Source organism: Pyxicephalus adspersus, chromosome 1, assembly GCF_032062135.1.
Source record: "Pyxicephalus adspersus chromosome 1, UCB_Pads_2.0, whole genome shotgun sequence".
In the NCBI taxonomy this organism is placed as follows: Eukaryota; Metazoa; Chordata; class Amphibia; order Anura; family Pyxicephalidae; genus Pyxicephalus; species Pyxicephalus adspersus.
The window spans coordinates 36,227,732-36,243,184 of record NC_092858.1 but is presented as its reverse complement, the minus strand read 5'-3'; the positions used below and the strand labels follow the sequence as shown (position 1 = coordinate 36,243,184).

The 15,453-nt window shown below is 35.9% G+C and overlaps 1 protein-coding gene across 2 annotated transcripts in view; it reads left to right on the top strand.

Moving 5' to 3' along the window:
• The window catches only part of RAPGEF3 (Rap guanine nucleotide exchange factor 3), an 85,687-nt gene that overhangs the window by 50,157 nt on the left and 20,077 nt on the right, over positions 1-15,453 (top strand). For both annotated transcript variants that reach the window (XM_072406528.1, XM_072406518.1), the window contains exons 2-5: positions 3,916-3,969; positions 7,737-7,843; positions 9,434-9,555; positions 14,874-15,051. In XM_072406528.1, coding sequence (XP_072262629.1) covers positions 7,794-7,843; positions 9,434-9,555; positions 14,874-15,051 — 350 coding nt within the window. In that variant the 5' untranslated portion in view covers positions 3,916-3,969; positions 7,737-7,793. The remainder of the gene's footprint in view (positions 1-3,915; positions 3,970-7,736; positions 7,844-9,433; positions 9,556-14,873; positions 15,052-15,453) is intronic.

The following is a 15,453-nucleotide window of genomic DNA, read 5'->3' as shown; positions in this document are numbered from 1 at the left end:
AAAAAAACATTTGGCATCTGGATAACTTCAAGATAACAGTATCCTTTAAAAATGGTGGGAGATAATAATATAACGTGACAGATCATTTATGTGCTGGTTGATATGGGTGAATAAATGCATTGCACACACTGGCCTATACAAGAATGCGTAGTGCTCCTGAATAGTTTGGGAGACACAGCTGGCATTAATTTGTTGACTTTAAACTCTTGTGCCAAAAAGAATTTAAATTTCCTTAGTTTAACCTGCTCCTATTTTCTATGGGGATTGTGTGTTTACTTTCTGTGCTAGTCCAACACCTTTACCCTCTCTTCATCTTCCTACCCTGGGCAGCTGGGGCTTCTGACATTACATTTAAGATGATAGCACCATTTTAAATTCCCAATAAAACAGGAAAGAGATAGGCTGCATACACGTTAGATTTTTGTCATTGGAGAGGATTTTTCACGATCCTTTCCAATGACAAAAGACTGAAAGATGCATAAATGAGCATTGTACATACAGCACTGTTCTGCTCTATAGAGAGGGTAGAGGGGAGAATGAGCGACTGGCACCCCACTGCGCTCTCCCACCTTCACTTGTATTGGAGTTGTTCGTCATTCAAGGTTTATCTATCACGGTCAAAAGAGCATTGCAATGGGAGAACCAGTTATCAGGGGTAGGGCATACACATTTCACCAGTCTACAGAATAGGGATTGAGATATAACTCACCTTTCTTCCTTCTCATATAACATTTTAAAGATTCATGGCTACAATTAACAGTTTTTTAAGAAACAGAATTTATCCTTAGATATAATTGCATGTGCTGTGTTTATAGACAGCCAAATATGGGTAACCAACACTTAAGCATCAACATTAATGTGACAGGGTGTGTTCTCAAATACCTAAGAACATGACTGTACTGCATTTTCCTGATTATTCTGATTGTGTCTGATTACGGCAAGTAAATTCTTACTCAACTCAAACATCTTTATCATCTTTAACATAGCAAGCACATTACATATAACAACACCACACTAGGATAAAAAGGTATAGGTCAGCAGACATTACTTATACCAGCATCACACTCGGATATGGAGGCTCCTCTTAAATCCTAAATTATTAGGAGATAGTTAACTTTTTGATTTTGTTATATTTATTATGCAGTCTTTCACTAGCATTAACATACCTATGTTTGTTTTTCCATCCTAATATCATTTATTTTATTTGTTCCTTCCAGTAGATTTTTTTTTTTTTTACAATTTATCAAAGTCTTCCTTAATGCATGGCATTGTTAGCTCTACCTAACATCTCCAACACAGACTGGCAATATTGCTGCTGTGCGTCTACCCCTTTAAAAAAGAGGACAAAATGATCCTTTCCTTTAAATTATTTGCTCTTGTGACTTTGCACTTATGAAATACAAAGTTCGAAATCTGTGAACACCGTTCTGGGGACTTGCTGTAAATCTCAACTATAATTTAGTATTTTTCTATTACTACATTTTCTATAGCATTTTAGTTTCTTTCCCACTGAATCAGTTTTATGCTATAAAGAATGCAGCAGGAGTTGGAACACAGATGGATAGAAACACTGCAGTACTTGAAGATGGAACAAAAAAAGGACCATGAACTTTGGCAGGCAGATAAAGCCACCAAACAATAAAAAAACAGTGGATAAAACATTTGGCTGTGTTCAGATGGGCATCCAAAATCAACAACAGAAAAATGTAATATTCAATCTGGCATTGGCTGCAACGATTGACCAACATTCTTTTGTATAAAAAAAACTGTTACAAAGATGTTGTTAATATCTTAGATAATATTTACCATGTTAATGTAATTTTCATGTACATTTTGATATTCTTTTTTATTCAAAATAATACTTATTTTTCCAGCATTTAAAGACCCTGTTATGGGTTCAAAACATACTTTTCCTGTCTCCTACATTGTCATACTGGCTATTGTTGGAGAATTAGAGTTACTCTTATTTATTTGCACAGGCAGTTTCTCCATTGTAACCGTCAGCAAGCCCATCCTAAGCGATGACGTGCAATTATTTTCATGTAAACACAAAGTGACAGTAAAGAGTCTGGAGGTAGTCAACATATACGTTGAAAAAAATGGTAACAATTATTTCATGATACAATGTGCTTTAGTAAACCAAATGTCATCCAGTTAAAATGTAGATCGAAGTTACTAGGTGAAAAGAGATTATAGATGCTGGAAATATCTGAAAAAATCAATACAAGTAGCTAGAGTACATAGACAAACAGCTGACAGATGTCACACATGTCAGGAAACGTTAGCGAAAAATCCCATTTCTGTGTTATGTGTGCCATCAGTTAGCTTGGTTTGTTTGCACTCTTTGTGAATTGGCTGTGTTTATGCTATGGCTGGTATGTATGCATCTGCACACAATACATATATACTCTACTAAATACTAATGATGTTTGCACATATGATCTGATAAATTAGAAATTGTTAAAGGGTTTTCAACAAGTGGAACAAAACTAGCCTCAGAGAAGACAGAGACGCCTAGAAAAGAAGTGACTCCATTGTAGACAGGACATCTCAGTTATATTAATGTTAATTTGTGGGTCAAAATGTGCTTAAATGCATAAATCGCCAGTGACAAAGTAAGGCAGTTGCTCTTTATCTGCTGTAAACATCTAATGTTTATATGTATACAGATAGGTTTGTAGACAATTACTGCTGATCTGTACATAGATACAAGCTATATATTTATGTTGGGAGATCCCTACAAGATAAGCACATAAATACAATCTTATTTATTCCATGTTCAACAAAAGGTGGAAGTATATTTATTATGGGAATACCGCATAACCTGGTAGAAAGATTCCTATTATGTCTCGGTTAAGCCACCACATTACAGTCAGCATGTTTGTTCTGCAAACAGCTTTACCAAAGTATAAGTCAATCTTCAGGTGACAGCTGGTGAAAGGGAAAGTACAACAGTGACCTTGTAAAATAAGTCAGGGGGAGAAAGCAATGTCTGTACCAGCGTCTGTGCAATGTTTATATTGCTTCTTGATGGAAAATTGTGCTTGTCATTGCACCTGATGAAGATGCCTTCTGTGAAGAGTGTTCAATGTTAATGCCTAACTTCAATCAAAGCCTGGTTTCCATGCTCGTTATGTGTACTATTATTTACTGATACCTAGGTGGAATTACGTGTTCTACGAGCTCTGTATATATCCAATTGCCATAAACTAATCATAAAGAACAAAACAGACATCACAAAAAGAAGACAGCTATTATATCTAAACACAGTACTAGCACCTACAATTATTTTATTTAAATGGACAGTGGAAAACTGAATTTCCTAGTACTTTCCTATTAGGTAATGTGTCCCAAAGTTCAATATTTATAACAGTACTTCAGTTTGGTGGGTGAGTGGCTCTTTAACTTGTCATTATATCTGTAGTCAAAGCAAATCTTTCCTTCTTGTAGAAAGACATTTTTAACAGTGGCAAGGTTAGAATGAACAGATTGCTCGTTATCTAATCCTATAGCACACTGGTGTTCAACCTGTAGCCCAAGGACTGTATGCGTCTCAAACTGGTACGCATTGATATAAGCCCAAAACGTGTTGATACCTGATCATACCAATGTGCCAAGATTGTTTTTTTATATTTTGTCTATACATCATCTTTAACAACCCATCCAATGTCCATGCTATATAAAGTGTTGTGTTTCTTATATCTATGTCATGTGTTGTCATTTATTAGTGCCAGTACATATGTACTGATATGTGATACAAGCTTGTTTATGAGATATAAGTTCTAATAACAGGATCCTTTTCAGTGTTGGCTCCATGGAAATCTCTCTAAGGAGCTTAAAGTACAGCATTTGATTCTTGTGATATCTCATTTTACTTGTCTGTTATATAATGAAGATTTTCTTTCTTTATTTCAGACTCCACTTACTGACACCGAATCTCCAGAGGAATACAGCCAAACAGTGAAGCAGGTAACAGCATGTTCCTTTTACGAAAAGGTTATTTTTCCTAAGGAATTGTTCAGCTTTTTGAGAAAGAGACATTGATATGGTAGTATCTCCCTGCTTTATCTGTATCTAAAAGTTCAAACCATTCAAGCAAATACAAATACACATAAAGGCCAAATTAAATAAACAAACAAAAAAAGGACATTTCAGTAAATGTACAAGTTTGTATGGATAAATTCCGACATGGTAAAATATCAGTGTAATTTATAAGAAGACTGTACCTATTAAAAAGATGATTTCATCAGTTTGCTGCAAGCAGGAGGAAGAATTTCTTAGTCATCTCTGACATTGTAATTAGAATCTCCAAAACCCTGGAGACTGATCTGACATTTAAAGTGGAACTAAAGTTAAAAACAAATAATTTGCTTATCATGGTTTCGAGGTAACACAAGCAGCACTTACTTCAATTTACCATCTCACTCCTCCATGTGATTGATACAAGCTATGGCTGGGCTTCTTCCCCTTACATTGCTAGGCTGTTGGTCTTGCACTGTTGTTGAACACATCAGTTGCTGTTACCATAACCATGGGTGGCTTATTGAAAAGATTGCATAGGATCAGCCACAGGTGGAGCCTGTAGAAGTGAGGGAATAAGTAAAAACCTTGTTTATGTCCCCCTAGATTGAAAATGAGCATTTACCTAAGGGAGATTGGGGCTAATCCCATTGCATTTTGTTTTTATAATAAATTAGACCCTGCATTTATTTGAATAGGCTGCCAATGCACCAGAAACCCCTTCCCCCTAAAAGAAACACTTCTGAACTTTTTTCGACTAGTACAAAGACGCTTTTAACAGTCACCAATCAGGTTTGAACTTGTATTTCAAGTGTAAGTGTGATAAATATTAAAAGAATAAAGGATGTGCTACAGCACATGGTACATAAAATAAACACCTACTTGTTTAGGGCACAGTGACAGTTTCCACCCCCATAGGAAGATATACTTACCTATCCATGCTCCATTTTGGCTTTGTTGGGAATCCTGAATCATTATTTGATGCCCTAAATGGCCAATTGTCATGCCTGGACAGTGTCAAACAGGGAGGCAGTCATAGCCCTTATTACCTGGGTAGGTAAGCTGTTACACAATTCAGCAATGGACCTTACTCAGGATGGCCATAACCAGCAAAGGTGTGGTGAATGAGGGTGGATAGGTGAGTATAGGTCACTAGATTGGCGCTATCAGAAGATATTCTCACTTTACGCTGAGTGGGCAAGAGGCAGTTTCTGTTGTTGTTTACTCCTGGTGCTTTTATAATGACCTATAAGATGGGCTATTTATGATGTAGTTGGGACCAACCACATTGAGAAAACTGAAAAAAAAAAGTGGCTTTGGTGTGCTGGCATGCAGTTAGTAGTAGCTCAATGGTTGGTTTCACCTGTTGACTGAAAGAGTAAATAGATGCCTAAATAACCAGCAGATCTAACAAAAGAGCAAGGGGGAATGGTTTCATGGGAAGTCTGAGAAACAATCTTCACTGTTGTACAGCATAGGTAGGCTTGGCAGGCATACAAAGGCGGATTGAAAAATATCTGGGAAGCTTCCTTATGCAAGTTAAGACATTTTAGAAAAGTTAAGGTTAGGTGGATCCCTATACAACACTGCATAATATGTTGACGCTATATAAATCCTGTTTATTATTATTCCTATTATTGTTAATAAATAAAAAATAATAATAATAATCTAATAATATGATAGCATATAATATTTTATGGTTCAAGGATTTGGAATAGTAGCAAGAAACCTGTGGTTGTTACAGAAGGATTGAAGAAAGATATTCAGCTTCAGCATAGTTGCCAAGCGTCCCTCTTTCGGCAGGAGATACTCATCTTTGAAGTTCCTCCCAGTCCCCCCATTATTCACAACATTTCTTTTAAGGCCACGAGAAGCTCACAAGTTGCAGGAAAGGGAGGAGGAGGCACTTGAAGCACAAATTCACTTTTCCTGATGTCCTTAAAGCTTTTTTGGGAACTTGGTTAGTTTTGGTTTTTAGATAAGCAGAACTATTGGAATATTGTTTATTATTTGACTTGATCAGTTGTTCCAAAGATCTATATTTCAGAAAGAATGTCAAGGTTATGTAAGTGGAAAAACGTATAATGGCTTCTGTCTGATTAGAGTTGTTTCCTTGCTTGGAACAGCAGACTTGGATTGTTCTGGCTTGTTATTCCCCAGATACCACACCTCTTTTCAAACATAGTACTTCTTACACACCCTGTAACAGCAGCAGCACACATATGGTGCTTATTTTTATCTGATAGCCACGTGTCGTACGTAGCTGTACACACATATACAGTAAACTGTCCATGCACATTTTTGTCACTGACTGTATCCCTATGGTTCTATAAATGACCGTACAATACAAACTGTTTCCTGGTGGAAATTCAGCCATTGTTGACCTTCTTGACCTGTAAAATTGCCAGTTGCCTGACTGTTACAATTTATTATGTTTTATTTGTTGTGGCTTTCATATCTCCATACCAGTGACTCAATGTATTAAAGCAAAACCATCAAGCAAATGGCCAGGCAACTAGCTTTTTAGATAATTATTTATGTTTTGCTGTGTGCGGCTGTCTCCCTTATGTTGTATGCTTACTATAGGTACCGCTTAAAATCCTAATGCAAGGGAAAGTAAAGGGGTTAAGGTAGCACAGTATACACTATGCAATATTTTAAACGTATTAGATGAATAATTAGATAAAATGTTACAAATTGATCCAAAAATGCTTTTTTTAGCATTTTTAATTGATATTTGGGCAAAGTATCAATTTGTTGGGTGAGTTTTTTTTTGAATTAGTAGATTAGTTACAAAGTAACAATTGATATTTCAATTAAATATAATGATGAGATCATAATATCATAGATTAGGTCGATAGTACATGAAGTGTGTGCCTTCCAGACCCAGGGCTTTGTTGCACTGGGTTGCTATTCATTGTTACTGGCACCCCAAGTGCTCCTTACCAACATACTTCAGCACCATGCTTTGCAACATATTGCAACATTCTTTTGTGAATGACTGTGCAATGTGCTTCAAAAAATCCAGCATGGGCTGCATTTATTTCCAATGTGCTCTGCTGTGTAGGCATTCAAATAAAGAGTTTTCCCTAATGAGGCAAAAAGCTACATTGAGCACACAAAGGATTTAGGTCAAGTTCTTACTGTGGCCTGCAGACAACCAACTTTTGGGCATTGCTGTGATGTGGTGCTGTTCTTTCTTAAAGGCACCCCAACAAACTATTCAACACACTCTATTGTATCCTGTACTGCATTGCATTGGACAATATTGAGGATATACCCTCAATAGTAGCAGGGATTTTATCATCCCATTGATCACTAAGTAAGTACTGGATGTGCCTTTTTTGATGTGTGAAGGGGCTTTAAGCATATTGCCTTTTGGCAATGCACAGTAATGCACCACAACAATGTGAATTCCACCTTAATGATAGCAGGCACAATTACCAGTTCCGAAAATATTACAGAAATTTACAGCTTTCATTTAAATCATATTTATTTTACAGATATTTTCACTCAAAACAGCTGCACATCTTAGAACTGGTTAGATCATGTTTCACACTGCTGCACTTTAGGGGAAACTACTTGCTCTTATAAATGCTTTAATACTTTGCATATGACTTTCTAAATATAGTTTATTCAACTTTATCATGAAATTACACAAGTCTTGTAAGATTGTTTAGACTTGTCTATAAAATGTAAATCTCTTTTCCCTCCAGGTGGTGTCACATAAAATTTGGAGAGCAGCAAAGATTTTGCAAATTTACCTGCTGAGCATGTCACCAACTCTGATGCGTGACAGAAAGCATCACTTTCGTAATCACAGGTATAATTCTGGCCCCTTTATTTTTGGTGTGAACGTTAAAGAAATGTGCTTTAAACTCACCTAAGCTCATTTATTATTTGCAGACAAAACAAGCTGGAAATAAAACCTATAATTAATAGTTCTCATTGCTCCTGCTGCACCCAGCCAGCTGTACAGGAATCAAATGGCATTTACTGTCTTATAATTGATAATGCTCTCCCTATACATTAAAATATTGGTTTTGCATTTAAACATGCTTCCTTGAATTACCATTATTCTGAACATTTGAGAATATGAACATATTTATCAGAATTTAAATGCAAGGACATTTCTTTGGAAAAATCTCCCTTTGAAATTAGGAACAGTTGGTAGCTATGATTTGTTGCCTTCTGGAATAGGACATGTATATCTTTAGCCATGCCAAAGGCTCCTTCTGTCATATAAAAGGACGGTAGGTTGTCTGTCACTCCTCCTCCTCTATTCGTATCCATGCTTGTGTTTACTTATTAAGTCATCAAGTTATAGACAGTTGGGGATCCTTTAATGTGAAGCAGGCACTTATAAGAAGTAAGATAAACATCATTATCCTTCTAAATATTAGCTCTAGAACAGTGACGTCATTCACAGTGACTTCAACTTCTCTGCCCTGAAGCTAGTATTCCATCTGGAAGTGGGAGAATGGCAGCTTTCATCTAAGGCTTAACTAGGGAATTGTTGTAATTGTAGGCCAAAATAACACATTTTTGAAGAATATATGAGAAACACTGGTCTAGGAATTGTAGTCCAGACTGTTGTAGCTTTTTGAGTCATTTGCAGTTTATTGATAATGAAATAAAGCAAACCTTATTGCAACATATGGGATTATAGAATGTAATAAATATTTTAGCCACATACAAAAAATAATTACCTACATATTCAGACTCATAAGCACAATGAATTCCACCTATTGGCTAAATGAAAATGCATGCTGTGAGTTCAGAAATTCCAAATTTGCTGTGTTCATTTATAACTCACACAGTACAATGCTTTCCTGTTACAGCCATCTAGTGGCTATAAAAAATGTTCATATCTAAAAGGAAATCTGTAGAGAAAAGGATATATATAGGATCTGACTTTTAATACACTTATTTTTTATGAAAATTGTATATAGTATGTATTGTTATTACAGTGTATGTTTTTGTTATGTTTAAACACATTTTGGACACTCTTTTGCAGATGTGTGTTTTATTATACCGTGTCATGGTTATTTTGTCTGCTCTAGGGCTAAGTTCAGATGGGTGATGGGTGATGAGGTTAGACATTCTGTTACATCTTCCTCATGCCTGGTAACAATGCTTATGGTCCAGATGTTACAAAGTGTCTCACCCACACAGTCTAAAGGGGAGTTAATGACGGTAGTAGTAAATGGCTAACTACTATCTTTTGTGAAATATTTAAACACGGAGTGGCTGACAAGTGGCTTCACTGAAACCGCTATTCTCACCTCCCATCTGAACCTAGCACAAGCATTTCTTTACCTTATAGCAACCGCCACTCTTTTTGCTGCCATTACACACTCCAATTCTTTCTCCTATTGATGCGATGTGTATTTGTTAATTTTATATCTACCAGGCAGTGCTGCTCAGGAAAGGAGCTGGTAGACTGGCTCATTACCATCAGTTCCGGTCTTCAATCACGTACCCAGGCTGTGGGCATCTGGCAGGTTCTGCTGGATGAAGGGGCTCTTGTGCATGGTAAGTAGCAAAATGCTAAGTACATTTGTTGAAAGGATTATCATACCACTGATGCTATGCTATGTATGCTTTGTGTAACATGGTGTTAAGCACTTCTACAGTGCATTTTGGCGACCTTGGTTTCAATTTTCGAAAATAATAGCTAAAAAATGTAATATTCTTGTTCCATTTGTGTATGTGCACCAGTTTCCTTCTGCAAACCAACCATACATTGGCAGATTATCTTCAACATAAAAGCATTGTAGGGACATAAGATTGTAGTCAGAGATTGGAGTCAGATGATAGTGTTACAGTTTTCTATGTAGTGGTAGCAAATGTTTTGTGGCTATTTTGCACAAGGGTATTTATATATATATATATATATATATATATATATACATTTTTTTATGAGCCCCTTGGTACTGTGCAATTGGTGCATATAATACCCATTAAAAACCTAGTTAGTGGGAGGCCTTAAAAATTCTCTTTAGCAATCTCCCAGCAATCACCTGTAGATGGGGAATTTTTCAGCATTACCATATGTGGGAGAGTGAATTTAATCTCATCCAGGCAGCCAGGAAGTGAAGGCAGGTAAATGTTTCTCTGTGCCCTGGATGTGTTCCTGTTGCTAGAAAGTTTTTCAAGAATCATAATTATTAGGATGACATTGCCATAAGGGTGGCAGCTCAGATTCCACGTGGCCTTGAGGGCTCAAGATGCACCCCTAATGCCCCCTTGGACTCACGGTAGTCACTTTCAGTAATACATTACATTCAGTCCTATACCATGTCTTAGAAGAACCAAGGCTGCGGTTATTATAATTTATTACTGACACCATGTTGGCTGCATGTGGAAAAATATCAAAAAAATGCTTTTGCATATTTATTGACAAATATTGTTAGTATTTATTATTTGTACCTATCTGTGTTTAGGTTAACTGGCACTTTGGAATTCTTTATATACTTGTTGTTTTAACTATTACCTTTTAAAAGTTTGAAAAATAAAACCTAACCAGCTAACCTAGAGTGAAATGTCCTTACAGATCACATATTTAAATATATATAAGGTCTGCATAAAGTTGTTTCAAATTAACTATTTCAAAGATTAGAAAAATAACAATGGACTATATGTTGCATATGGAAGAAAGATTTTACCATCATTGTAGAAAAGAGTTCTTACAGTAAGAATAGGTAGAGGGAAAATTCACTAAGGGGATCTTGGGTATGATATCCGCAGTTATGACTAATGAAGGGTAATAGGGCCAAATCAGCTATGTAACATCCAACCGCATACAGGTTTTCATGCAGGGCTGGGGTTTACTTTTTCTGGATTCCTTTAGAAATACCAACAGTATCAGGTATATGTTAAACATGTGTTGCTGTGTATTTTCAGTCCCTCGTGTTTTGTTTTGAAGGTCCCCGTGTGGTTGACCTAAATATCAAACTGCGGGTCAGTGAACTTAAAACACAATGGTGCGCATATTAACAAAGAAAACAATGTGCTTCCTCACTTCCTTATATAACATGAAAATATATTTGACAGTTTGTCCAAAAACAACAGTTCCTAGAAATCCCCTGGTATGCTGTGTGTGGGCAGCTTAGGCCACTTTACTTCCAAGAGTTCTCCACAGGGAGCACATGAATGATCGAGATGTTTAGCATTTAATCAGTACTTATGGTCAATGAGTCACTTTTATAACGTGAGACCTGCTCATAAAAGGAGATGGATAGGTACTGTAACAATTCCAAATAGATTCCAAACAGTTCCTGGTATTGAATTCTTATAATTTGATTTAGACTTTCCTAATATATGTAAAGCATACGTCATGAAATAGTTTTTTTTTTAATTTTTAAAAGTGATATAGTATTAGATTCCTCTTTAAAGTGATATATTGAACTAATGATTACTTATTTTAGGTCAGGTAGATCCTAAATATTTTACTTTTTCAAATTGCAGCTAGCAGGTTATCATGCTAAAAGTTATAGAAAGCTGTTTTAATACTTTGCTCTGAATAGCCTGACCTATGATCTGTATTATATCAGATACCAACACACAGGTAAATGAGTGAAGAAGCAGGATTCAAGCAGGATTAGTCAAGTACAGAGCCTTTGCTAGGATTTTTATTACCAGTGACACAGAATGTCCACAGGAAAGATAGAGGAGTGTTTAATGTGTAAGCTGTGATTGACGGCCTACTGTCATCTTCTCTGTACAGAAGCAAGATGTTGGTGCCCAATAGGGGCAAAAACGGGGACTCTGGGACAGACCGTAGCAGAGTTTTGTTCACATTGTGTGCACCAGTAAGCTGTTTATAAGACATTATAGTCATATTTGGCAGTGTTTTGTGTAAACATTGGCATAGGGAAGAGTTGCCTTAAATTTAATAAGAATATCCTTCCTGGCTGCACACAATTTTTTTAGCTTTCCGTCTTGAGTTTAACCATTTTACAGCCAATTGTTTTCCATACATAAAGCCAATAGAATCCGGATAGTTGTGTGTCTTGAGGGTGTCATAGAAAAAACGAATATATTCTGTGTACAGGTTGTTGGCATTTATCCAGAATGTATGTTCATGAAAGAAGTAATTGTTCTCCATTCTAAGTATTTTTGTGCATCAAAGGCAATTTAAGCAGCTAAATACACAGATGAAACATACTACAATGAAAGCTGTCATGTTTGCACTGTCACCTGTGCAGGCAGGGAGAGTACACACAGCAAATCTTATTGCCAGCATTAAGGGGACTTTTGCAGCTTCAAAGAAAATAAATTCTAATTATATCCTAGCATACCTTGCATTTACTATACATCTAAAGCCTAACTTGACTATTCCACTCACCCAAGTAGGTATACTATGTATACAGGTTTCCACTTCTCTTTTACCCGGGTATGTGACATTCCAAGGTCATGTTCCCCCTGCTGCACCAGTAATCAGTCCTCTATTCTAGGGAGAACAGACTAACATACTGACATAGTGATATGAGTACCACAAGTAAGGAGACATTTTTAAGGCCTCATCCTACTAACTAGATTTGTAATGTATTTCCATAATGATTCACCTCCAGGAGCATGGACCCACAAGAAATGGGATTATTGATATAATGGGTATAAAGAGAAGAGGACAATATTTTGGAAAATTCAATATTATAAATAATACAGGATATAATTTAAAGTCTGTTTTTATTTTTTAAAAAGTGAAATTTAATTTTTAATATTTAAATTATTTATTAAATTAATTAAATATATTTATTTTTTTAAATGCGTAAGTAACTGCTATTTATTTGTTTTGTTGAATATATTAAATAAAGAATGTTTAAAAAAAAAAAAAAAATATATATATATATATATATATATATATATATATATATATTTAAATATTTACAGAAAAAGATAGAGCTTTGCTTTAAGTAAGGTAGTTGATCCTTTTTTCCCAGCTTCAGAAGACCTAATCTTTTTCACTTACAAAGCTGTCAGCACCTAGTATCCCTCTCCTCCTCTCTCCAGATTTCATCCATTGTATTGAGAAATACCTTGTACAGGTAGTTTGCTCTTCTATAAAGTATAACCACAGCAATGGAAACTATATAGGCCAGCCTCTCTGGAGCACATAATACCAGCTCATAGCTGAGCTGGCTTTTTTAGTGCTTCTCTTAGAACATGTAAAGGAAAATGTTTTACATTACAAAATACATTAACATTTATGTGATCCAAAAAGCAAAAGTTCCCCTAAAAGGCATCCAAATTCCTGAATTCACCTGATTTTAAAATATTCATACAAACATGCAAATTGCTTATCACTCAAATTATTGATTCTTCATTAAATGTAATTATACAGACTAGAAAGTCTGGACAACTGGGATGCATAGTGGTAGAATGGTGTTTTTTGGATGCACTGTGGCATGACTAACTTTAGTCAACCTTGTCAGGTTGGGGACAATTTATTCTTACTCTTAGATAAAAAAAAAGAAAACACATCTGAAAATAAATTTAAAACGGCGAGTTTCATTCCTGATAATTTAAGATCTTAGCCCTTACCTGTTTAGCATTCCCTGGATAGAAGCTGTGAAAACTCAGGTTTTGAAGGCAGAAGATAAATGGATACAGTGGCATCCTCCCTCTTTTCATAATTGACTATAACTATTATTTTGTTTTTCAATTACTTTAGGTTCACCAGTAGAAAAAGTAATAAGTAGATTTGTACACAGATTTTCACAGCAGCTGAAGAACTGTAATTTGAGAGAGGGATCAATATTGGGCTCACCACAGCCTTTGTGTAGAGTTGTTGTTAAGGGGAATACCAGGACAAACATGATGGGTCACTTGAAAATGCATTTATATTATGCTGAATTTAGACATGACATAATTAAAAATGGTAATCGCAGGGTCAAAGAATCATTATTAGTAGTATTTAAATGATCTTTACATTTGTCTACGCATGCTCAGACTTGTGAACCCATGACTGCCACGACGATGATGATGTTCAACAATTAATCACCTAATGTTCAAATTTACTGTGTCTATAAAACCAGATGCATCATAAAAGTTTTTTTTCTTGCATAAGTTTCCCCAATCATTTATTAGTGATAATGTCTACCATGCAAAAAAAACAAAAATCCAGTCTAAGAATTGCCATAGGTGAGTATACACATAGGATTCTAACGTCTTGAATAGTGTTGATTTTTTATTCTGTAAAAATAAACGTGAAAATCCGCCATATGGAAATGTTGGTGGCGGAGGATAATGACCGTATGGAGCAATTCAAAACGACATGGTCAGCTTGGGACTGGTTCAGAGAATCCCCCCAAGTCCAATCATATATAGGCTGAAGTGACAATAGTCAAAGAAAGAGTTTCTGGGCCTTGGGTTGAGAGTTCCTATGCAAACACATTTTTTTCTGTTCTGTCCACCCCTCCCCCCTCCATCCTAGGGCTATTATGTTGTTTGTTATGTATTTTTGTATGTTATTTAACAATTGTTGGTGTCAAGGACCTGGACAATGCCATGACTCTTGAATTATTATTATCCAGGAGTCGGAAGAACCTTTTTGTTATTGCCTTTATTTCTGATGGGTATGCAGGTACCCCATTTGAAGCTTGGTTCTATCTCAGATTATTTTTTATTTTTTTGATCCTGACTGTATATTGTTATACTGTGTTTGTTATGTATGTTGTTATGTATTGTAAAAATTTTTCTTGAAAACCAATAAAAACAATTGAAACAAAAATAAAGGTGGTAGAACATATATTTTTAAAGGATGCAAACTCTCATCAGGATGGGAAGGGGGAACTGGTGTGCGTGAATCAGAACATATTCTAATAACAGATTGATTAATGTTGTTGCAGTGAGGCAAGAACAGAATTTCCAAGACAAAGATTCCCAGTTTTACAGATTCTTCAAAGTGGATCAGTTCTTAGAGCCAGCACTAGGTGACCGAGATACAGATGATGAACTTCAGGAGTCTTTGGTGTTCCTGGCACAGCTAGGGCCAGCAGCATTGCTTACAATGATTCTCCGTAAACCGTGAGTGTTTTACTTCTATAGCTACCTTAGGAATGTGTATTAAATGACAGGACTAGACATGCAGGGGGGACCTTGTGTTCTGAGACAACCTTTTCTTTTCTCACTGGGTCTGATTGGATAAAGCTTTCCAATTCTAAAGATGATAGACTATCATGGAAGAACCTGGGTGACCCAACAATCCTGGAATAGATTTTAAAACATCATTTACTATTAGATGGCAAATGTTTTCAGTCCTGGACAGATCCATTCCAGGTTTGCTAAATCACAGATGTTCTTCCATAATAATCTACCTTCTCCGGGTTTGGAGAGCAATATTAAATCAGGCCCAGTGTGTGCAATAATTGTCTTATTTATCTACTATGTTTTTCTCCACATTAGCACACTTTATGTTATGCATTTAAA